General features: G+C 42.9%; 1 protein-coding gene across 1 annotated transcript; it reads left to right on the forward strand.

The window, feature by feature from the left end:
• The first annotated feature begins 15 nt into the window (after positions 1–15).
• On the forward strand, positions 16–7322 carry MRPL22 (mitochondrial ribosomal protein L22). The gene is made up of 7 exons (XM_075441427.1): positions 16–85; positions 170–215; positions 2001–2136; positions 4013–4078; positions 4600–4677; positions 5518–5587; positions 6831–7322. Exons 1-7 carry the CDS (start codon positions 58–60, stop codon positions 7040–7042), a joined length of 636 nt encoding a protein of 211 aa, XP_075297542.1. The 5' UTR covers positions 16–57; the 3' UTR covers positions 7043–7322.
• Positions 7323–25441: the final 18119 nt, after the last annotated feature.

Consider the following 25441-nt stretch of genomic DNA (forward strand, 5'->3'; position numbering starts at 1 on the left):
GAGCGCGCCTCACTGCGCGTGCGCGCAGAGCGCCTGCCGTGAAGCGAGGCGGGGAAGATGGCGGCGCGGCGGGTGGTCGGCGCGGGTGAGTTTGAGGGGACGGAGCGGGGCGTTGGTTTTGGGGGTTCTCGGCTGCTTTCCCCCTGCTCATTGGTCTGCTTCCCTGCAGGTAGTGCCTGGGCCGGCGGTCTCCTCGGATGGGCGCGGCCGGAGAGGTGAGTCTGGCTCTGTCGCGACCCGGGCGCAGGCCCGTCCCTCCGGCGTCCCGGGCAGCGGGGCTTGGGCCGCCTCGCTCAGGGCGTCCCCGAGGCCCGAGGCTTGGCCTGCTCGCCCTGCCCCGGAGCTGTGGGGAACGGGTCGCTCCGTGTCTCTGTAGCGTCTTCCGAGGTGCTTGGAGATTGTGGTATGCTGGAGGTGTCTCTCTCTCCTCAGTCCTTTCTGTCGGGCATCCCGGTTTCCTCGGCTTCATGGTGCAGGTCACAGTAACGTAGCACCTGTTGCTCCCCTCTATGCTCTCTGCAGTCATTGCTCTTCTGTAGTTGCTGCACTTTCCCCTGGGTGTGGAAAAATGGTGGAGTTGTGCCGAGGGAGCACTGGTCACTGCTGGCCGTATCCCTGACTTCAGAAGAGAGACTGATGCAGGTGCTCAAACTGCAGAGCTTTGCTCTCTGCTAGAGCCCGTGGGGGTAAATTGCAGAGACCTGTGTCACTGAAGGAAAGAGAAACAGCGTTGCCTGTGTTTTGCTTACTGCCCTGCAGTTGAACAGTTAACATGCTAATTGTTTTACTCAGTTCTTCTAGGTTGTCTGTCTCCTGCTTGCTGCTTACGTATGATTCTTTCTAGAAAGGTGCTCGGCTTTTTTCTTTCCTGTTCCCCTTACTTACCCATATATAATGTGCATTTGTTCATTGCTTGTCACTATTTTATTTTGCTTGCAGTGTGTTTGTGTTCGCTTATTTCTTCTAAAATTATGATAAATAGAGTTGCCCTTCACATGAGGTTGGATTATCTTAAGATAGAGGGAATGTAAAATTCCTGAGTTTCTTGAATGTATTCATATGTTCTACTAATGCCAGGCAGACAATACTTAGTTCATTAGTTTTTAAGTTGTTAAATTGCAAAATGATATTCATATGCTTGTCAAATGTTTTTTCTGTATTAATCAATGATACTATGTCTGCTGATGATGAATTGTTGTCGAGTGAAATTTTTAAGTATTAAGCAAATAAATCGGTTTTGGTAAATATCTGAAAAAATAATATTCTGTAACACTTAAGTGTGTGTATTATGCTACACCTTACTGATAGGATGTGAAAGCTTTAAGGTGTACAATGCCCTCTTGAAGCCAATCAGCGTGTTCTGTTTGCCAGTAATTTTTTAAATGCTTTGCACAGTTTGGCTGCGCACACCAAGCTGTCCAAGCCTTAGCAAAACCTGCAATATCTACTCTCGAACTCACCTTTTTCTTGTAGTTACGAGTGGCTGCCCAGTACTGCTTTATCTGGTCAGCAGGGGGCGAAATGGAGCTTGATTTTTCTTAATTGGAGGTGAGCAAACGGACTGAAAACTAGAGTTTTTTGCTATCGTCTGTGAGTCCCTTGAAAAACTAGAAATTTTTACTGCTGGTGGTGGAAGTTAAATTAGTATTGGTTAGTCTTGGAAAAGAGATAATTTTTTTGTGTGAGTAATGAACTCCACGTAGGAACAAAGAGGTGACTGTGTCTTTGTGTGACGATCTGGGAACAGTTAGTGTGGAATCTCGTGCTGTACCAATGTCACTTATGATTCATGGTTTGCTTTAGGAAGCCTGAGGCTTGTGGTTGAATTAAAAAGCCCTTTCAACATAAACTATAAAGGACTTCAACAATTTTATTTTGTGGGTAGTCAAATGTGTCAATCCTCCTTATCAAGACAGGTGAGTTCACAGTTTTCCAGATAAACTGTGCAGGAACAAAGAACTCTTGTGTTCAGCAGAAAAGACTGTGGTCTTGTCTTGCAGGTGGTTAGCATCTGGTAGCCTTTTCCCTCTGTCATGCATCCACACAAGCACATCTCTGGAGAAGATTGGGAAGTGGGAGAAGAAGAACAGGATTGTTTACCCTCCGCAGCTGCCCGAAGAACCTCGCAGACCAGCTGTAAGGATACACCTGTGAATTTCCTTACCTGTTTAGCAATTTCTGAACAGATTGTCACTGTCTTTGAGAGACTCCACAGGTTTGATAGCTTATTCATTTGTTACTAAAGATTTGAGTCAGTTTGGCATATTTATATTGTAAAAGTTAACATCACTTTGAAGGCTTTCCATTTCTTAATTATATTGGATCTTCAGATTGCTTGTAGCTGATCACCTACCTAATACGTGACGCAAACTGCAAAGGTACCATCCACTGTTTGTAGAAGTCTGAGCTACAAGGAGGTAGAAGTTACTGAGGATATACCATTATAAACTTGCTTGGTTTGTACTGATGGTAAATAACTAGAGAAGAACGTGATTGTGTTGTTGTTTCTGTGCACAAGGATAGAAATATAACTTTACGTGAGTAGTGGAACTAGTGGTGCCTGTTTGATGTAGGTACAATAGAATGCACATTCTTTTCACTGAATTTCTCTGTGTTACAGATTCTCTGAGGTCTGATAATGTGTTGCCTCTTGCTGTGACCTTCCTCTTAGAGCTGTTCAGAGGTTGTTTTCTGTCATAGTGGTTGCTTGAAATGTTTGCTACAGACTGAGAGATTCTAAAGTTACGTGGGGAGGGGCAAGTGGGTATATGCATGTGATTGCAGAAGTGTGTTTTTTTTCTTAGGGAACCATTTTATATGTACTGTACAGTGGGGTTGTTTCTTCAGTCTGTTGCATAATAATTTGCATTTTACTAAACCATAAACTGAAGTGAAGAATCTAAAATCTTTTTGTTACCTGTGGGCTCAGTGTAGGCCCTTCTGTTGGCTGATCAAGACAACTTTTGGAAAAGTCACCCTAAGAAACATAGTCAATTTTTAAAATGCAGTCATAACAGTTAAGTTTTTGATAACAGCAGGTTTGTGCCTGTTTCTCCCTCTCCTCTCTTATTGATCATTTTATAACGGGAGTACAGTTAAATGTGAGCAGAAGCAAGCCTCTTAAATTAAGTCGTGCATGAAAACTTAAGTGTTGTGGATTTGATTGAGGTGAATTCTTCAGTATTTCCTCACTCTGGAGAACTGATATTTTTGGAATTCCATTTTTGTAGCTGTTCTTCCCTGGAAATTAATGTGTTGTGGCCTCTGTTAGGCATACTGCTCAGCAAAGTAAAGTATTTGCATCTCGAAAGAATAGGGGTTTTTAGACGTGTCCTTTCGTGGGCCATGAGCATTTATTACTTCTGTGAACATTATGGCCTAGGACATAGAAATACGTGCTGTGTACTTTGCTGACTAGTGCAATGTATGTGAAAATGCAGTTATCAGTCATCTTGCTTATTAAATCAATTTTTTATCTGTTCAAATTTGTGTTGATGTGAAATTTTACTAGCTGGTTTTGGTCCCTGTTGGTACCGTAATAATGTTAAATGGCTCTTGGGAGACAGCTCTTCATGCCAATCATGCTTGAAACCCTGTCCACTTCTGAAGAGCTAATTAAGTTCATTCTGGTAATATTGTTTAGTTGCTATCCCAGTAAGTTGACTTGACAGCAGAGTAATGTTTAAGACTGAATGAGCATGCTAGTCTTGGACTGCTTCAGAAGGTGGGGAGGAGGAGAGGAAAAGATTATGAAAAATCCTCTGATTACCCTTTTCAGTGACTTCTGTTTATAAACTGATTCTCATAAGATTGTATTAAAATTTTCTGTATGCTAGCTGCTTTTTTATGATTCTTTCGAAGGTATACCTGATTTGCTATGTTCATGCTATAGTGGGGGAAGTCGTACTTACTTTATTCCTAGTAAGAGAATAGATTGTGGAGCAGATGTGTATGCTCCATTCTTGTTTTCACAGCAAAATTACTGATCCTCTAACTTTTTTTTTGCACCTAGGAAATATATCACTGCCGGAGGGACATAAAGTACAGCAAAGATAAGATGTGGTATCTGGCAAAACTGGTAAGCAGAAAGTACTTGGTACTGTATTTCTTAGAACACAAAATTTGATTGCTCTATTTGCCTTAACAGCCTAGTTCAATCACAGTCTAATCAGCATCTTCATAATAGAGTCGTGGGGAAGAGCTTGCATCTGTGCAGGCGAACAGTTGTTTGTAGTTTGGTTTAGCTGCTTTATCCTAGTATGGTCTCAAGTGTGTACCCAGGATCGTATGCAGATTATGCACCATGTGAGAGTTTTCATGTTGATTTCTTCCTAGTGGTAGATGGCAAGGGGAACTTGGAAGAACAGTAATGGGCTGTTTTTCTCTAAGAAAGAAGCAAAATTGAATGTTTTATCTAGATTAATTAAATATTTAGCTCAGAAGTTCTGTATGTAAGATATTCTATTGAAGAAATGGTAATTAAGGAAGCTAAAGTCTTTTGGTTTGATCTTTATAATGGCAAAATAATTTAAATACTGTCTTCTGAGAGAAAAGAAAGACATGTAATTGAAGAAGTTAACTCTAACACTTTGATTGCAGATAAAAGGAATGTCCATTGATCAGGCTCTTGCTCAGTTGGAATTTAATGATAAAAAGGGAGCAAAGGTGATCAAAGAGGTATGTAGTAGTACTTAACACCCCTTGTTTCAACAAAACTTTGAAATCAATACTTGTCGCCGGAAGTTTGGAGATGTTTTTATTTCTATGTTTTTGTGTGTTTGTTAAGCCTGTTGGGAGCACAGTCAAACAACATATTTTTGTAGCAGTCGTGTAACGTAACTTCTGAATATGCAGAGGTCACTTGTGCTGGCTGTTTTAACTTGTAATGATAATACGTTACATGTGGGTACCCTCTCTAACAATGGTTGGTGTGTGATTCATGGTAAATAATGCAGAATCCTTGTCACCAATGGCTGCTACATCTGTGTGCTTTGGTTTTTAAAATCGCACAAGATGCAGGATATCAAGGACAGGACTGAGTTCTGTAAAGGCGTGGAAACTTTGCATACACTGTAGTTGTTAGGAGTCTCAAATTACTTGTTTTCTTGGCCAAAGCGTTGATTTCTGGCATAATAATGACAAAGTATCATCCTCTACTAGCTGAAAGTATTGAATGGCCTAAGTTAATTTTGCCCACCTTAGGATTTGTTTCTAGTCCTATGCCTAATTAGACAAAGGTCCGTGGATGGAAGGCTGACAAATGCTGGTGGAAACCATATTTTCCACTCCCTTTCCTCCCCCCAAAAATGTGATGAAGTTGTGCTTGAAGCTTTTCAGTCTGTATGCGAAGAACATACTTATGTAAAAGATATCTACGGTTTAGCAGTTTTGATCTCTATAGAATAGTTTTTCTCTAGCTGACTTAAATTTGCAATTTCGTCCTTGTTATCTAGAGATAAGAAATAGTACTGCTTAAATTCCTACTCAGTATTTCCATTTCTTTTCCTTTTTTTACAGGTTCTGTTAGAAGCTCAGGAAATCGCAGTAAGAAATCACAATGTGGAATTCAAATCAAATTTACATATAGGTACATTTTTTTCTTATTTTAGTGCAGAAAAATGTCATCCTACCTTAAGAAAAAGTTTTATCCTTAATAAAGTTTTGTTACTTTAGATCAGCAGAAGTGAACAGAGGGTAGTTTCTGGTAATCTTATCTTTACCAAAACGTGAAAGGCGTGTTCTTCTGACTTGCAGCACAACTGAAATTAGTGTGTTTGTTGAGCCTTCAGCCATCAGTTTGTTATCGTTGGTGTCTGACCGGTGTTCATCTGGCATCTGCTAGATACATTGTGTTTAAGATGCATTCATCTGAGAGTGGAATTTCTGCTCCCTGTGTCAACAGCAGGTCCCAAAGAGTAAGATGCTTGATGTGATTATGAAAGACCAGACAATAAGAAGCAAACTGTTACTACTTTTTTACTGCTGCCAGTAAACATAAACACTGGAAGCTTTATCCGTGCTAGTACTACTAACTAGCTTTGCAGGATCAGAATCTAAACTTCTGTTAGAAACAGTATAAAAGTGGATTAATATTGGCAATAGACTTTTTAATAAAAAGGCTTTGTTATAGATGATTACAGAATAAGCTTGTAATAACTACTGCGCTTTCTTGCCTAGAAAATATTAGACAAATGTTCACTTGTAGGTGTTTTTAGGCCCGAAGAAAAAAATGCCCACTTTGCCAAATATGGTGTAATTATTGTTAAGCTGATCTCATAAGCTTGAAGTAACCTGGACTGTAGAGTAGATTTGATTAGAATTCTTTGGAGCCTTCCAGGCTTCTGCCAGAAGAAGGTTTATCTGCCTAGTGCAGGACTGGATGTGTAGATAATGAAAATACCTATGATGAATGGAATAAAGGGAGAAAGGAGGGAGGATGAAGTCTGTAAGACTTCTACAGGAATTCACACATTTTCACTGAAAAGCGGTGGAGTTAATACCACCATCAGAAGAGCTATATAATCAAGTAGCTGCTCAGTGTAGCTTCCTTTGGATTTGTCCTTTGCTATATATTTATCTTTGCATGCATGCTTTCTAAATTCACCTTTTTGGTGCTCCTGAAGAGTGTTTAATTCAGTTCATGGATTCCTCTATAGCAGTAATCTGCTAAATGTAGTAGAAGAAAGACGGAGGAGAGAATCCCGAGTAGAATTAGCTTTTCATATGCAGTCATGAGAAATACACTAGCAAGACAGTGTTTCAGTTGCAGATATGTAGTCGTTCATTCTTGACTGAGTCGTCTTCTCTCCCCTCCCGCCTTTTTCCTTCAGCTGAGTCAGTGGCGGGCAAAGGCCACTATGTGAAGCGGATTCGTTACCATGGCAAAGGCATGTTTGGCATCATGAATATCGTCAGGTGCCATTACTTTGTGAAGTTGGTGGAAGGTCCTCCTCCTCCTCCAGAGCCACCAAGGACTGGTTTTGACCAAGCAAAAGAATATGTGCAGCAGCTGCGAAGTAGAACCCTTGTTAATACACTGTGACAAACTTTCGTGACTGTATAGATATTTCTTGTTTGACAATGTAGTTGTATAAAAGAACAATTAAAATCATGTTTTAGTTATGTCTCTGGTGCTGCTGGAGATGGATGATGCAAGAATGATCACAAGCTGTTTTCTTAATTGTCAAGCCATAGGTAAGGAAAAACCTTGGAAAAGTGGTAACAGATGTTACTTTTTGTGAGTTACTTGGACGACAGCATTCAAGCTCTACTCTGGACTATCAAATCTAGAACATACAGCACCATTATAAAACTTGTAAGGATCTGTGTTGTCCTCGAATTCATGTGGCTGTCTTTATTATGTATGGTTGGGTCTTTTGTTGTGAAAATATGTGCTTCATGGTCACATTGCAAGATCAAGACTTGGACTAAAATTACTAAAATTTGACATCTTAAAGTTGCTACAACAGTGGAACAAAACAAGAAACAATAATAGAGGTTATCGGGCATCAATTTATGGTTTCTTTATCTGGGCCGTAATGCTCCTTCCCTACAGCCTCTGTTGTGCATCTTAGGCATTGTCTCTGGGAGTGGGGAATAAAATAATCATTTAAAGTTTGGGTTTTGACAGAGTCGGTAGGTGGCAATGTTTGGTTTGTCAGAGAGGGAAGTGGCAGTGAAAACTTACAGCATGTTGAAAACTCTTCTCAGTTCTGACCATGGCATTAACAGTCTGATGTGCGCGTGGAGTTCAGGCTGTTCTCTGTGGAAGCTTGATGTGGGTAACAGGCACAATATGGAGAAGCGCTTGTTGTGGTGAAGAATGAGCTAGTTGTTCTGCACTGTCTGGAAATAAATTGCTTTTGTAATGTTGAGGCCAGTAAAATGCTCAGTGGATTTAATAGGGAATGACTTGTTGCGTGTACAAATCAGGCTTTCAGTGCTCCGGAAAAAATCCCATTTTTATCATTACTTTGAAGAGAAGAAGGGTGAGGTCAACAGGGAGAATCTTGTTTCACCCAGTCAAGCTTTCAAGTCAGATGGCCAGATATCATGAACGTCACCATAAAAAAAGAAAATGGGTAGTTGCTTGTTTATGCAAATGTCTGATACTTAGACCTTTCTTTTCCATTCTGGGAACATTAGAGTGGGAGATAGATTGCTGACGTCATTTGGATCTTTTTACCACACCAGCTAGTGGTAGCCTTTCTTACATATGTTTACTTTGGCCGGTACTAGAAAGATGGCAAGGGAACAGTTCCTATAAGGAAACAAAGTATCGTTACTGTCTTAATGAAGGTGGCATACAGTGGTTTCTTTTGGATACCAAAGAAAGGATCTCATGGTCTTAAAGAGTGTTAGCACATTCTGAAGTTACACGAGTAGTGCATGCATGGCTGGGTACCATTAGTGGGTGCTTACTTGCAGTCTGTTTTTCTGCAGTGCACTGGAAGATGCAGTACTTGCTTTAAAGCCACAATTCAGTAACTTTTGTCTGCAAGATGTGTTCCTGATAAAATTCTCTATCTCTGTAGTCTCTGATGTGTGTTTGAAGAACTGTTTCTGGTGTGCTATGATAAACAGCTGTGCTTTGCTCTGCCAGCTGCCGTTAAACTCTTACAAGTTGTAGCAAACTTGAATGCCTTAATCTTTTTGAGGGCCGGTGATCTGGGAGAAGACTAAGGAATGTCAAAATAATCCAAGCTTAATAAGCACTTGTCATCTAAACACGTAAAACCTGTCTTCCAGGTGTTTTGTTCCAGTACCTGTTTCTCGTGCAGGCTGTAGATTTCCCTTCAGATCCCTTCTAGCCCCCCAGACAAGGTTGTATCCTTATAGGTATCATTGCTCTAGTTATGAAACTGCAGACAAGGGGAGAAATGAGAACGTGGCTGATGTCTTTTCCAGCTTCTTTATGATGCAGCAGATGGCCCTGACATTCCTTTAAACGAACAGACCTGGGCTTTAAAATTTTTTAGTCAAAAAGTGAGGCTATTGCTTGTCATTCGTGTTTTCTTTCTCAAAACAGTAAGTGGGAAGACTCTTTTTTGACATGCTTTTCAGCATTCCTCTTGTCCCTTAGTACTCTTCTGCCTTCTTAAAGATGTGTAACGTGTAGTGGATCTTTATGGTGTTGGCTAAGAAAGCTCCACAGCCATCCATGGCTGTAACAATACAATGGGAGGATATTTGGTGAGATGAGGGCCTTGAACTGGCCTGATCCCTGCCTTCCACTGGTGGGATGGTAGGACTGTCTGAAGTGATTCTGTGATAGGTGCATCAGAACATTGGTATGGGAACCTGCCTGAACCTTTTTAAAATTCAGTAAGATCTAATGACAAAGCTTTATGCTGTCCAGTTCTACATGTAAATAAAATTTGGGTTTTTTGATTCTGCTCTGCTTTCTTGGTAATTAGTACCCCTACACTTCAGTTAGATATTTGATACAGATTCAGACAGAAAATTCCATGATAACTGCAACATGTCTTTAGCAGAAGATGATCATTTATTATTGTGACCTCCAATAAAAGAATGTTCTTAAATGAGCCGTCACCAGAAGGCAGAGGCACCTAGGCCTCTACTTGGTGCTAATTTTGTTAGTAACGTCTGGGGGCACTGTAAACTCACCACTTGTGTATGTATGTGCTGATGTTACAGAAACTGGAGAAGGAGCAAGTATGCGTGAAGGTGTAGTAAGGCTTCAGGGAAATCTGAAGAGCGAAGAACTGGAAGCTGTGCTCAGCAATGTGAGATTTAATTGAGGAAAACTTAAAAACCTGCTGTTGGTCTTATTCATAAATGTTTTAAAGTGTCCAGTGAGAAAGTCGAAGTACTTTTGCCAGACAGCCTGATGTCTTTTTGCATGTGGCTGGTTTTTTTCCTTTTTAAAACTCCTGGGTAGTTATTGAGGAGGTAGTTCACGAAAGGTGGAGTAAGGAAGGACTCATAGTTATAAAGTGATCATTAGCCTCTTTAAAAACATGGAAGATAAACGTGACTGTGATTGACAAGGACTGGACAGTTAGGGACCTCTGGTTCTGGTCAGGTCTGTACTGGGAATTGCTGTGGCTGGCATTAGGGCTCAGATGGTACCTGGGCACAGACAGGCATGTTCTGCCCAGTGCTTCAGCTGTGTCACTCTACCTGGCATGAGCTTGACTAGGCCAAGGTCACGCAGCACAGATGTTCCAATTGCCCCGTTTGCACGAAGGGGAGGTGTGTAACAGTACTGCCGCCTCCGCATTGCAGAGTTGCTTGGGAAATCCTTCAGTCGCTGGAGTGAAGGAACAATAGGAATCACTGTTTGCTTTCTGCCAGTCGCTGTGAAAATCCGCTGCTGGGATTCTGGAAATCATTTGCGAACAGAAGTCTCCTTTAAATAAAAATAAGGGTACTTCTAATATCCTCAATGAACCATAGAAACAAAGTGTGACGTTCTTTTACAGTCCTGCTGAAAATGCCCCTGTTTCTACCTTTTCAGAAAATAAGTCTTTATTGCTGAATGATGTTTATCCAGCTGCACTTCATCCATGTAATTTAAAATAATTACTAACGAAACAAAATAAGAGACTAATACCAATAATAATCACACAAGTTGCTGTTTGCTGGAGCCTTACCTAGGGAAAGCAACTTGAAAGGAGGGAAAAGTTTCAGGAAATGACTTTTGAGTACTTAGACTGAAGTAAGGAACAAGGTATCTTTTGGGAGTACTCGGCAAATGCAAAGCTAACTTTATTTGCTCTGTAACATCAACACTCTCTTCTTGTTTCAAGGAAGTTGTACGCTAATACAGAGGGCAGGCTGCCACTGAAGAGAACGAGCCAAGGAGAGGGTAACTTTACATTGGGAAAATTAGGCATCCACCTCAGAGTATCAGCTGAGGAAATCAATCTGAAAGTCTGTGTAATACACCTGAACAGAGCATTCTTGAAACCAAAGGCGAAACGTGTGGCAGAGCGTCTGAATAACTACTGCATCTGTGGGTGCTGCTTCTGTGTATTGCACAGCAGTACAGCCATCAAGTCTGGTGTGGTAAAATGAATTTGTCATATATGAACTTAGATTTACTCCGTTTTTCTTTCTCCAAAAACAATGAAATGGAGGCTTAAACAATATTTGTATTTGCATGATATCTTTATTTTAAATTAACTTGGAGCTGGGACCGTTGTCAACACTGCATCAAGTCACCTGTGTCTCTGTCTAACAATACTGGAAATCCAGCCACCTCAGGTAGCCTGCACTAGTGCTGTGCTACTCTGCCTGTGAAAACTTCTTGCAAAGCCCTGCCCGAGCCTCCCAAGCTGTAGTCTGTTGTCCTTTTCCTTTGTTCTGTTACCTGGTGCTACCAAGAAGGGGTTGACTCTGTCATGTTGATAGCAACTTTCATGTTGCTGTCGATCACCCTGCTAACCATCTTTTTTGTCAGGATGAACAAACTGTCTTCAACCTCTCCTCATAAATCTAGTTCTCTAGCCCTTGTGCTGTGCCCTCACCAGCCTCCCCATATCTGTTGCAGTGGGGGACCTAAAACTAGACGCCATGTTCCAGGTACAGCTTCACCAGCACTGATGAGAGAGAGGTAACTTCCCCTGGTCTGCTGGCCACGCTTTTAATGGAGCCAAATACACGATTTGCTGTAGCTGCGATGAGAGCATGTTGTTGGCTTGCATTCAGCCTGATGTTCATGCGAGTCCCAGGCCCTTTTTGGGTCGCTCATCAGAATTGCGGTAAGTTCCTGTGGCACCTGTGTTCCAGCTCTCATTGCTTTTCTGTATACACTAATGAGGACTCCGTTACCACTAAAAAATTGTTCTCTTATGTGGATGATAAATTTTCTTTCGTTGCTGAAAAGCTTCAAAACAGTTTTCTGGCTTCTGTTATTAATGAAACTCTTAGGCTAGCTAAGAGTGGAGTAAAAGCATTTGTACATGCTATTGTGGTAAACTCCATCGATGTATGCAGATAATAAGCAGTGAAATGTGTCTACATCTATTGATTATCTCCTTCAGATCAAGACAAGCATAGGTCCTTACTGTGTGCTGGCCATGTATATTAAAACTTTAATTAAATGAAAACAGAGCGGACTGTGGGGTGCACTGCACTGGGCCGTTAAAACGTTCAAAACCAGCTCTTCTAGATGCCCCCGATTTTTTCACCACTTAAAATTCCCAGTAGTGCCTTAAGATGAACTCAGTAGTGAGTAAATTTTCCCCTGTGTAGTTTATAAGCTCAAGGTTATGGGCTAGAACAAGTAGTGTCATGCTATAAATCAGGTGTAATGGAACACCTTGAGAGAGCGCACAGAAGTCCTACTTCCCCTCACACAGTGTGTGTCCTCAAACTCGCAAGGTGGAGCTGGCACAAACCCAGAAACCCCCACAAATGCCTGATTAAATCATTAATAAAGAGCCTTGTCCTGCTACCCAATTTCTTTTGGAGTTTGAATTCCACGAATCATTCCAGTACAGCAAGGTGTACTGGAAAATTCTTAAAAGGGCTGCAAATCAGGAAAGACAGAAAGAGGATTTAGCTGAACCCCACTGCGGTGCAGAATGGAGGTGGGACATCTGCCTTGTAGCTCTCCTTCCAGCAACTAAATGCCTCTTGTCAATGTGCTGTCTTATAACTTACATGGCTTTAGCTTTCAGCTATTCCTTGTGATTCTGGTTCTCTCCACTGGCTGAAAAAGTCCTTTTCTGTTTCTTTTAGGCCTGAAATGTTTCACTATTTCAGTGAGTCTGAACGTTAGACCGTCTGAAGAAGAAACTTGCCTGTATGGGCAGCGGAAGGCAGTCCTGAGTTCGCAGCCAGGGTCCTCCCAGCAGGACTGGTCTCGGGGTTTTATTCGGGTTTGTGTTGTGACTGAAGGTCACCTGGATGGATTCGTATCCTGTCAGCTCAGAGCACAGGCAGAAGCAACCTGAAGCGGTCTGTGCTGTGATACATGTGCCCTGAGCTGGAGCCTGCAACATGGTTCTTGCGAGGAAAAGACAAGCTGGAGATGCTGAACCTTGAGCTGGATGGCTCAGTCACCAGAGATGACTTCTGCATACAGTTTATATCATAGTAGTGGAAGAACTATGTTATAATAGTATATATCCGTGCATAGGCTCTAGCTGTGTTTTGTCTGCCCTGCCCACGTGAATTGGTGAAGCCACCCAAGGTCCCTGTTGGTAGCAACCTCTTGCACAGCACTGTTGCTGAGCTTCATCCGGAGCATGACCAGGGCCTTAGGTAGATTTAGAGATCTGATTGCAGACAGTTGAATGAGGGAAGACAAATGGCACCGTCTTGACTGAGCCATACTTCGAGAAATTTCAGTGTGAAACAACCAGAACTGTGATGCCAGTTGGCTAAGGGAAGGGACAAAATGATGTGGAACTTGGATTTGCTTTGGGCTGACTGGAGTCAAGAATAAGGGTCAGAAGTCTGGTGCAGTTACACCTCTCTTGCCTACAAAAGTTGGTGAAAATCTGTGTGTGAGAACAAGGCAGTACCAGCTAAACTATTGGCGAAGTAGCTGGAAATGTCCAAGTTAGTCTCTAGTATGTCACACTTCAGAGCAGGGATTCCCACCTGTTCTCATCAAGTCCTAGATGTTTCAAAGATACTCTTCATTTTTCTTTTGCTTTTATTATCTGTCTGTTTTGGGGACCTATGCTCACTACTTTCGTGGCGATGGATGCTTAGAAAGCAATCATTGTTCATCTTCTCCATCTATTCTGATGCTGGATATGCCTGTCTTTTTGAAGGCTTTCAGAGTCTGTGCTGGAAATGCATTTCTCTTCCTAGTGTTGAGAGATTTGTATTTTTAATGGATATTTGTTTTATCTACCACGTGCTAGATTTATTCCTGTGATAATCTTGATCTCTCAGCAATGTAGGCAATCTTCTCATATCCTGATCTAGCATGCAGGGATTTTATTCATTTAACAGTTTTGCTTTTGGATCAGATAGCCATTAGAGGTAAAGCCTGCGGTGTGCTGAGTATGCTCAGCTGAGAGCAGCAGTAACTTGCAGGGAGCCTGCAGCATCTTTCAGGATTGTGCTCTTAGAAACTTTCTTTCCACATGAAGCATATGAATAAGTTGCTGTGGTGCATGTCTTTCTTTCCTAGACCATATCCTTCTTTGATACAATTTCTCTCTTGATAAGTGAGACTTCTTCGTGAAGTTTTTGCACTGCCTGCCTGTGCTCGGTTAACCCCTTTTGGGTCTCTTATGAGTTCTTTTCTATGTCCATCCTCTGTGATATGAAACAAAGGCATCCTTCCTTCTTCAAGGTGTGCTTTGTTAAAGTTAGCTGGAAAATGAGGGGGAAAAGCAAACAAAAATACTTTCATGAAGTGACACTTCTAGCCCTCTCCAGCACAGTACAATAAGCTTGGTATTGTCCTTGAATGTAAGGCATTAACATTTCTTTCTGTCTACAGCAGGAGAAAACAACAGGTCTTTTTCTTATTCTCTGACACAGAAGCTTCCAACTTATTACTACTTTTTTAAAAAAATAGTACTTAAGTCAGATCCTTTATCAGGCAGTATAGTAACTTCATTTCTTAAAAGTAGGTTTGAGATGTTATATTTGTTCCTGATAGGAATCGTGGGGGCCAAAATTCTAGGTTTCAAAAGAAGGCTGATAATACGTGTTCCTGATAGAGTGCCTGGGATAGCAGGGGAATGGGGAGATGACCCAGGGTGCGTCAGATACCTACAAGGTGAAATGCAACAGCAGCCCCAGCAGTAGACGGTTCCTTGGCACAGCCGTGAGTTTGGCAAGCCAACACATTCGTGGCACTGACAGCGTAAACATTTTGTGGCAACTGTGCAAAGCAGGCAGCCAATTATTTTACTAAAGATTGCTTCTCAGTGCTCTCCTCCTCCTTCATCTGCCCTAGAGAGGACAACTTTCTCCCCTGTACTCTGTCCTCTTGGATAATGGCATAAACGGATTCTTTCTGTACAAATGCAGTGCTAACACTGCAGTAGTCTGTGCTGTGTGGGACTCAGCTACATAATTACGTTCCTCCTCTAAGCTCCCTCCTTTTCTAGACTTTATTTATAGTTCCTGTCTGTGACTGTGAGAGCTGTAGCAGGGATAGTCTCTGAGCTTGCATCGCCGCTGGCTCCTCCCTGAGCTGTTCAGCTGCTTTCTGTTAACCAAAGTGATACAAGAGTTAATGCTTCCAGAGCACTTCTAAAATTCTTCTCCTGAGATGCTCTGGTGAGGACTTTGCGTAAGTGGGTGGTGACCTTCTGCTGACTCGTTTGCACAGCTAGTCCATGTTGACTCCAGTAGTTTCAACTGAGGAACATAAAAAAAAACAGGTTTGTGTGCCCATTAACTTCTCAGAATAGTCAGGCGCATGGGAAAGTTTAGGGTTGTAACGGTGTATATACAGAAACACAAAGAAAATGTTTGGTACAGTTTGTGGGTATATCAGGAGCAGAGTGGTAATTCTCTCTGCTTGAAGCTATTTTCTTGATTCGGTGAGCTGAAGATTAGTTGCTGTGCTCTAAACAGGAGTAGCACGGCAGGAGTCCCAGCTTAAAAACCTGGTTTTGGTTTTGGAAGCCCAGAGTTCATCTCTTTGTTTAGTGAATCCTGTAGGTTAAATCTGAGTGTTGAAGTTGTAGTAAGTTAACTCATCTTCTGGGTGTCAGATGCCTACTGGAAATGGTTCCCAGCTTCCTTAGCAGTCACAGAATCACAGCATGGTAGGGGTTGGAAGGGACCTCTGTGGGTCATCTAGTCCAACACCCCTGCCAAAGCAGGTTCCCCTAGAGCAGGCTTCACAGGACCTTGTCTAGGCGTGTTTTGAATATCTCCAGAGAAGGAGAATCCACAGCCCCTCTGGGCAGCCTGTTCCAGTGCTCCGTCACCCTCAGAGTGAAGAAGTTCTTCCTCATGTTCAGACGGAACTTCCTGTGCCTCAGTTTGTGCCCGTTGCCCCTTGTCCTGTCACTGGACATCACTGAAAAGAGCTTGGCCCCATCCTCCTGACACCCACCCTGCAGATATTTGTAAGCATTTCTAAGGTCCCCTCTCAGCCTTCTCTTCTCCAGGCTAAACAAGCCCAGCTCCCTCAGCCTTTCCTCATAGCAGAGATGCTCCAGTCCCCTCATCATCTTTGTAGCCCTACTCTGGACTGTGTCCAGTAGTTCCTCATCTTTCTTGAACTGGGGAGTCCAGAGATGGACACAGTGGTCCAGATGTGACCTCACTAGGGCAGAGTAGAGGGGGAGGAGAACGTCCCTTGACCTGCTGGCCACACTCTTCTTAATGCACCCCAGTCATCTAGTAGTGTTGTCTTAACAGAATCTTAGAAGATTTCTGGGCAATACGACCATGGCATCACTCTGACCTTAATTATGATAAATACAATGATAAATACAAACTGAACTCTATCTTCCTGTTACTAGATTGATACCAGCCTCTGAGGTACCTAGATTAAAGCTGGCTGGAGTGTTCAGCAGTGAAAAGGTAACTTCCGATACTGTTGTCCCCCATCAGTTTTTAAAGGAGAGGGGTATAGCTTCCTAACTGAAGACTATCCTTTACCTCACCACTGTTGTCAGCTATGGAGTCCAGTACAGCACTTTCATCTAGTGACAGTGATAAAGTGGTTATTAAACGCAATAGAAATCATTCAGGGCCCTTCTGATTAAAAGCTTCACTCTTATCTCTGGCTTTCTATGTTCTTGGAAGAGCGCTCAGCAGCAATACAGAACGAGGGAGAGCAATGCTCCCCTACTTTGTTGTTTTGGGGGGGGACAGGGATTTCAGGCATACAAAGGTAGGCATTTGCATCTAAAGCTGTAGTGATGTATTACTGTGTAAATCTTCATCTTGAGAGGCTGGGGTGCTTCTCCTCCCCAGCGTGGACACAGGGCTTTTGAGCAGTGATCCAAGTGGCTTAAACTGTTTGGAAATGTCATCTTTTGGGTACTCGTCATGGAATAAAGCACTAAACGTTTGAGAAATAGCCATCACTTTGCATATAACGCATGCCAGAGAAAGAGTGTGAAAAAATGTCAGCACCCTTCTATTAGCCAGCTCGTCTGAATACAAACATAAAATATTAATTTAAATCAACTGAAAGGCATTAAAAACTTGATGTTCTTTTTGCCCCAGAAGTACTCTGCTGATAAGAAACAAATTAAAAATGCAGAGTTTTCAAATGGTAAAAATGCTGCATATTTAAAATGAAGTTGGTCTTTTTATGTGTAGTGTTTTGGACTAAAAAAAATATTAAATGCACATAAAAATTATTACTGTAAATGGTGAAGACATCAAAGTTTGGCATCAAAGTTAAATGAAAGCACTTGGAAGTCTATTTGTTTGATCTGTACATAAATAATCTTAAAAAGAAGCCAGGGCTTTTTTACACAGCCAGAACTGGGTAGCCAGTTCATTCCCCTGCATCCCAGGGATTCCCAAACTAGGTTAGATCCAGACATGGTCATTATTTTTTGTTGGGTTTTTTTTGTATTTGCCCAGCCTGCTTCTATGCCAGTGCACCAGGGAAAAGGAGTGGGCAGATGGCACAAGTCACAGGGTCTTATACAATGCTTTTGAGTTCATATGGAAAGTGGACAAACTCTAGGATACTGAAATAAAGGCCTCGTTGTTCTTCTAGACTTTGAACAACGGCTATCAAAATGAAAGTAAACTGATGAGTCCTTAACCTTGTTGAAGCCGAGGCTTGTACAGTCAACTTGTAGTCATCTGGGTTGTGTTTCATCACCAAAGATCTGTTCCTGGCTTGGCAAGAAGGTCTGAATTAGGAATATGGGCCAGAGCTATGTTAGTTTATATCAGCGAAGGATCTGCTGCAGAGCTGAGCTACACTGATGTTCACTTCATTTCAGTTCACTCTTAGGAAAAAAAAAAACAAATACCCACGTCTTGAAATGTGGAATCTTTAAGAAAAAATGGGACTTGACTTCTTTAATGCCTTTCACCAAAAGACCCCACTGTGCTTTACAGCGATTCACTCTTACACGAATCTGCAGGGTGCAGAGGAATTTCTCTGAGCCCTGGGAGGTCTTTTGGTATAGTGCAAATGTCATCTTTGAAAGGTCCTGGAGGACAGGAGAGGTGCCCGGGGACTGGAGAAAAGCCAATGTCACTCCAATCTTCAAAAAGGGCAAGAAGGAGGACCTGGGGTACTACAGACTGGTCAGCCTCACCTCCGTCCCAGGAAAGATGACGGAGCAACTCATTCTAGAGGTCATCATCAAGCACGTGGAGGAAAAGCAGATTATCAGGAATAATCAACATGGATTCACCAAGGGGAAATCATCCTTGACCAATCTGATAGCTTTCTACAATGGTGTGACTGGCTGGGTAGATGAGGGGAGAGCAGTGGATGTTGTCTACCTCGACTTCAAGCTTCAGCTTGTTTAGTTTGAGAGCTGGAAGTTGTGAGCAACTAGAAGCAAGATTTGAAAGAAAACCACCTTGGCTCCTGTGACTTCTGTTTAGTGGCCCAAACCTTTTGGGATCAGCAGACTTTCAACACATGACAGTGAAGCATGCTCTCAAAACTACTACAAAATTACTGTGTTTCATGCAGCTTCTCTGAGCACAGGCCTTTCACTGGTAACCGGAGCTGGAGCTGTGTATGCCTCGGGTCCGAAGGAAGACGCTCTGTTTTGAAGAGCAACTTGCTTGTTTTGAAGAGCCACTTGAAAGGCCATACTTTACATGACACCATAGGAGGTGCTGCTGCTTCACCCTGGCCTCTGTTCGTAGCCCTGGAGTTAAATGTGCATTCTCCCTGGGCAGATGGACTGTCTCAGAGGAGGCACATCAGTGCCTGTGCCTTTGGAGATGATGACTTCGGGGCCTCTTCTGAGACTGCTACATGAGGTCACTGCAGGGTAACCAGCAAGGCAAGTCTTTCTGGAGGACTTGCCCTTCAAAAATTTAGCCACAGCCTCAGGGTGTGTGCTTCTGACCTATAAAGGTATTATTTTTCCCTGCCGAGAAAGTAAAAATTGTCCTCCCCCCATGTTCTCTTCCATTAAACAGTTCCACAACACCCATCCCCAAAACGGATTCGTTATCTTGTTAAGGTGGAGTTTCTTACTGGGAAACTTCCCCTGTCAAGTGCTAGAAGGAGAAAGCTAAACTCTCCGGGGTCACTTTCCCATTTTCTTGCTGTGGGAGTGTAGGCTCTTCATGAAAATAGCAATTTTTAAAGTGAGAGAAATAAAAATAAACCTCACCTGGAATGAAAGCACAGCCTGTGTCCTCCCGGAGGGGTGGCAGCTGAGGTGGCAGGCTGCGGTTTGGCACTGTGGTCTGCCCTGTGGGCCACATGCTGCTTTCTGCGTGGTGAGCCCGGATGTCACTGGAGCCCGGCGGGCGGATGGCTGCGCTTGCGAGGGCGGGTGGTGGGGCCGTGGCCAGCCCTCCCGCTGCAGCGTGGTGCTGAGGCCGCTGGGCTTACCCCCACTGGAGATTTAAGTTAACCTGCTTTCCTGGCTCTTGTAGGTGTGCTGCTTGTAGTTGCCACTTAACAACATCTGATTTATTTTAGTTTTGTACAGCCTATTGTATTCTCCGTTGCTTCCATTTAGTGCTAAGTTTAATTTCATGGGGGCCTGCAAAGCATCCCAGGAGAGGGCTGAAGGAAGGAGGCTGCGGGAACGCAGAGTGTTGGTATGTCACTGTGCTCAAGGTAAAATCGGACTCTGCGTAGAAGCGGGTAGCAGGCTATCAGGGCATGGCAAGCTGTTTTTCAGGTATGAAATTAGCTCAGAAATTCGCATGGTTCCGCTTTGTGGACAAGAGGAAAAACCAGAAGGACTCAATGTTATCGCCTGCATCTCCCTTACCTGGGAGAGCTTCTCTGCAGGTGCCATAATTCTGTTTTCCTATGAATGCAAGAGAGCTCTTGAAATAATCTCATTTCAGTCCCTCTTGTTATTTTTAATGGATTCCAGGATGAGCTGGTTGCTATGTATGGGTTTTTTACATATGACTTTGGGGTTGAACCCAGCTGAATAGTCAGTCCAACTAAAAGCAAAGTCTGTGCTAAAACAAAGGCAAGGGGAAGAGTGGGGAAGGCTTTCAGGCAAATGAACTAAACAACAGAAACAGGAGGACTGAATGTTTGTTATTCATACAGATTCTTAGAGGTAATTATTGTGATTTCATTCCTAAAAGCTGCCCGCTTTAAGAAGAAATGATTGTATTCTAATAAGTACTTGTTTATTAAACTTGCAGTAACTGAGGTTGAATATGAATTATTAAAATGTCTGTGAGGTGCAGGACTGTTTTCCTTTCGCCAGCTGTCTGTGAAAAATAAGAACAACAGGAGAACACGCAGCAAAGCAGGAGAAGCAAAGTGTAAGGCAAGAACTGGCCCTGGATCAATGGTCCCAGTCCCGCTAGGCCACGTGTCAGGATTCTCAAAGTCACCCAGAGCTCTGAGCCCCCCTCACCTGCGCGGCAGCCTGGGCTGTGGGGAAGGGAAGCAAGCGGACGCTTTTGTGCTCTCATCAACTTCTGTAAGGCTGAGGCATATTTTTCTTTTGAGAAATAAGGGGAAATTTGAGGGGGAATGAGAATGCCAGGAGGGCAGAACTAGCAGCCGGTGGGTTGCAGCACCCGCCGAAGAGGAAAGGGGAAAAAGGGGATGGTCCGTGGGGATGGGTAGCATCTGTCTGTTTATAAAGGACACGGTCTGCCCCGCAATTTCCAAGTACTGAAAGGATTTCAAAAGCAAGTTAGAGCAGAGCAAGGGAAGCCTGGAGATCTCAATAGATTTAGATTTAGCCTTGTAAGAGGTTAATGGCTTAGCCCTTAAAATGTACCAGAAAATGCAAGGAGGTTTATGTGACGGCTTTGACATATTCTGGCAATAAATGCGATGAGAAGATCTTTCCTCCATTTGGTCTAAGCCTTTGACTTTACTCTGTCACTATGGGAAACTCACTGTATGTAAGAGAGAAGAAAAGATAGGATGTGAATTTGTGTTGCAAAATATTTGTGTTTTTCTTTAGCATAGTTTACTACAGAAAGGAAGCTTATGCCTTCGCGCTCTGTGTATCTCCCAGACTTCACAGCAGTGTCAGGACCTGTTGACCAAGTCTAACAGATGAGGACAAGTAGGGGAGAGAATGAAGTTTGTAGAAAATCAGTGGCAGGTAGAGCAGAGATCCTAAAAACACCTGAATAAAAAAAGCTGCGATGACCTCCAGAAAAGAGACTTTGTCCTGGTCCTGCTCCAGGAAAACTTTCCATTGGAGTTCACATTTTCCTAGAGCATGAAGTCTGTCAGTCACTTGACACAAGCCAGGAGAAAATCAAACTACAGTTTTTCTTTGTGCTACTGTGGGTGAATTCTGGAGAACTGTGGAACCAAAATGTCCTGAACAGGTGATCCACCTGATTTCAGTGGGACATCCTGTGCTGAAAGTCAGATCTCCTTTGAACAGCACCTGTGCAACTGCAGTCTTTAATTTCCCCCTGATTCCTGGGAGTTTGCTGTGTGGTTGTACAGTTTTGTCGAAGAGAAATGTAGATCAAATGATTCTTCTTTAAGCCCAACAGCCTGCTGGGTAACAGAGTGCAGGTACAGTCACATACATATTTTTGATTGCTGGTTATTCATACGAGGTGATGTAGCCATATGTGCCTTTTTAGCTGAGTTCCCTGCTGCGTAGTCCTGCTTCTGTCAGTCTCTCAGCAGAAAAACATGCTGTGACCCAGTGACGTCTGCACGCTACTGTTTTTCTCACAGTGTTCATATTCTTAACATTTATAATTCAAACATCTTCAGAAAGAAGCGACAGTTCCTCTTCTACAAAATAAAGAGCAAAAGGGTTTGTGTTAATTATTCCTTTTCGCTTACTCGTTTACCAAGTCATATATTACTCCAAGCCTTTTAGTGCCTTGGGCCAAAAATGGTCATTACAGCAAGCAGAATGACCTGACCAAAAAAATATAAGTGAGGGGGAATGAGTCCTTCTTTGCTGGGCTCTCTGAAGTTGTTAATGGATGCCATGGGAATTCTACAAAGCAACAGCTCGGAAAACAAACATTTCTTCAGTGCTGAGTACCACTCTCGTGACATCTATGCTATTACAAAGATTTACAGATAATTCGATCTGGGTTTTTCTCTTTCCCCCGTTGACTCACGTTTTGGAAGGCAGTCAGACCCTGAGAGTTGGGTTTTGCGTAATTGAAGCACCAGAGCATATTAAGTGGAACGACTAATGGAGACGAAGCTTTTCCCTTCCTTCCAGACTAGGTTATCAATTATGAATTAGCGGCAATCTGAGATCAAAGGGGTTCCATTTTTACAGCTGAATTTGAGGATTTTGGAACTGAAAAGATGAAATGCTGTTAATGACTCATTTCAGGAAGGCAGACACGAGATAACTGGCAGGGGTGGGGTTAAGTGTTTGTGTTAAAATGCTTCTGAACATGGACATACATTCTCGGATGTAAAACCGGATGCTGAGATGAAGTTACTTGTATAAAATGAAGCTGTTAGTTCCCCTGGTGGGGCATGGCAGGTGGGAGTCTGATCTGTACCATTTTTCTTAATGCCACATATGACCTAGTTATTGAGACATACTATAGAAACGTGTTAGGGTTACCATGTATTTGTTACACATAAGGCTGTTTTGCATTAAAACAACCAGTTCTGTTGCTGTGGAGAAAACGCATCTCTCCAGCGAGAACAGTTCAACACATGCTTAAAACAAAAATTATGAGGGTTTTTAATTTAAAAGTGGCTACGGCCTAATAGAGGGACGTTCAAAAGAGCAGTCCAAGGCAGGGCTTAGCTATATGGTCCCTGAAACAGCAAACAGTAAAGCAGTTTGTGATTCAAGATAGTAGATGGTGCCACAAAGATCTCGGAAGCCTTAGGGAAGCAATAGTAATCTGCTGTGATTTCTGCCAGGCAAGAGCGTGAATGCTCAGCAAAGCAGACAGGTGCATCAGGTGCCTGTTGTTTATAAAGCCTTTGCTCCTTGAAATATTCTGGTTCTGGGGAAGCGGGACCCAGGTCAAGCCAGGTGTTGGTGATTAGGGGCTGAGAGCTTCTCCCCACAGCTGCCCCGCAACGCAGAGGTGGGAAGCTGCATGGTGGGTCTGGGGCTGGTGGGGAGAAGACACCAGCCATGGTGCTTCCCTGCAGCTAGACAAGAGGAATTGCTAAACCCTGAGACTTGAAGACAGGAGGAGCCTGTGAAGAAGCTTCCTGAGGAGTCCTGGCTGCCCTGGCAGAAGTAAGTGACTTGTGTAGCAACACCTCTGAATAGAGGAAAATATTCAGGAGGGTGAGGCAGGCTGGGTGAGAGGAGGGGGCTCGGGTGGACTGCTGCTGGGATCTGAGACCAGCCTTGGTGAGGTGAAGCCTCTGTGGTTCCTCAGCCTCCCTCTTTGTTTTAGCACTGGGACTGGCTATCTGATCTTGCTTCAAAAGCACAGCAGAAAAAGTCAATTAGATCATATGCTTTTAAGTAAGATACCTTTTTTTGGCTCAAAGTCATCATTCTCAATAGGATGTTAGATAAATTTCATGCTATGTATTACTTGTTTTGTTTGGGTAATGCCTTGTAAGTAGGATTTTAGATTAATTTAATTTTAATTGTTTCTTGTTTTGTTTGGGTAATGCCTCATAGTAAGACTTCTGAAATTAATGTGAACCTATTACTAAATTATAATGGAGCAATTATGAAAATAATGAATTTATTATCACAAGTGCTGTTGGAATAAGAAGGAAGGAGATTCTAATGACCTGATTTGCCTTTGCTGATATATCAGAAGAAAATGTGGTCTGGAGTTCTAAATTTTGTATTCAAACAGTTGAACATTTGGGGATAAACTTTCAGAACTTCACACTTACTTGAAATTTGAAAAGAGTATTTACTTCAGAACAAACCCCCCTTTTCTAATCAGGCTGAACGCAGAGGCCAAACTAATAAAATCTGTTTCAACTTTGATTCAGAAATTTGTTGGGTTTTTTTCTTTTGTCTTGAGGACTTCAAACACTTTTTTTTTTAGGATCTCTAATGAAAAATGCCTCCCCCCCCATTTTGTTTTTCACTTGAGCAAGCTCGGAGTGTGGGCAGGTGTGTCCTGTTGCTCTGAGTTGCACAGAGCTTCAGTGTGACCTATGGTTGTGATGATGAACACCTGCAGATGAGAGTGTCTCCCTCTATGAAACAGCAAGGAATCCATCTAAATGATTCTTTTTCTTTCTTTGTGTCGGTGGTCTGCATTTGCTCACATGTTGTTCCTGTTTCTCCAAGAGCTTCTCTACTTCCTGTTACTAGTTTTAATCAGATATTTGCTAATTTGTAAGTCTTTGTGAGAAACAGTAGAAGGGGTGACCTAGGCATGGTCTTTTAGAAAAACAACCTAAAACAATTATTATAGGGAAAATACTTGTTTAAAACTTTTGGCCAGATCTGTCCCTGGTGACTCTGTCTTCAGACCACAGTGTAAAGTTTGTTTCTCTAAAGGATTTTCTTGTGGAAGCAGAGCTATTGCTGAAGAAGTTACTGCTCTGCCTGGAGAGGGTGATAGCTGGTACCCTGAAAAGGGAGACGGGGATAACTTTGTGTTACTGATTTGTTGTCTGGTGATCGAAATCTGCTCCAGGAATGGGCAGCTCTTGCCTCCGGTGTGTAAGTGGTTTGACTGTTTGAGTCTGTCTAGTTAGAGGAAGGTGTGGGGATGGGGAATCTGTAGCTCCAGGCGTCTTGTTTGAGAAGAAGGGGAAGTGATCTCTATGGTACCTGGGTTTTCACCAGTCTGTCTGGGCTCTTTGCTTTGAGTATCATGGGGAGGAAGGGGAGCATCTCATCCCTTAAGAAGAGGGATATGGCTAATGCAGGCAAATAAGCGGTACAGTCCCTTTTGGGCCCATCTCAGAGGGAGCCCTGTGACCCTCTGTGCTGCTCTCCTCTTCACCCAGCCTGGGCTGTAGATGGAGGGATGCTATTCTTCCTGGGGCCTCATCCAGGGGCCTTTTGCAGGTTAAAACATGTCCTCGCAAAGCATGAGCAAAGCTGTCGCACCCTCTGGGCTGCAGGGCTGGAGGCTGGTCTGGGGCGTTAAAAGCCATTCCTTATCTCTGCCATCCCTGTATGGCTCTGCATCCTCTGGTCCCTTCCCTTCTGCGACCCGAACACGCAGCAATTTCATTCCCTGGAGTGTGCCAGCGATGTGAGTAGGTCCTATCCCCTCTGTTTGCTGTTTGTTTTATTTGGTGTGTCGTTAACCTTTACTCGGTGCACTTATTTACTTCAGGTTTTAATAGTGTGGTAAGGTCACCACAAATTTAGTGGGAGGCATTTTAAGCACTTACAGCAATAAATCACAGTGTACATCACCGTTGTGCAGTTTGTCCAGAACCAGAGAAATCCAATTTGATCCATAATATGAAGGCCAAATAAAGCCAGGTATCATAGTG

The sequence above is a fragment of the Opisthocomus hoazin genome, chromosome 22 (assembly GCF_030867145.1).
Source record: "Opisthocomus hoazin isolate bOpiHoa1 chromosome 22, bOpiHoa1.hap1, whole genome shotgun sequence".
Taxonomy (NCBI): Eukaryota; Metazoa; Chordata; class Aves; order Opisthocomiformes; family Opisthocomidae; genus Opisthocomus; species Opisthocomus hoazin.

What these genes read in the sequence shown, in the direction of transcription:
- MRPL22 (XM_075441427.1), top strand. Translation starts at nt 58, where the DNA reads ATGGCGGCGCGGCGGGTGGTCGGCGCGG. An exon ending in GGATGGGCGCGGCCGGAGAG is followed by an intron (nt 216 to 2,000) that starts GTGAGTCTGGCT and finishes CTTGTCTTGCAG; the next exon opens with GTGGTTAGCATCTGGTAGCC. An exon ending in AAGAACCTCGCAGACCAGCT is followed by an intron (nt 2,137 to 4,012) that starts GTAAGGATACAC and finishes TTTTGCACCTAG; the next exon opens with GAAATATATCACTGCCGGAG.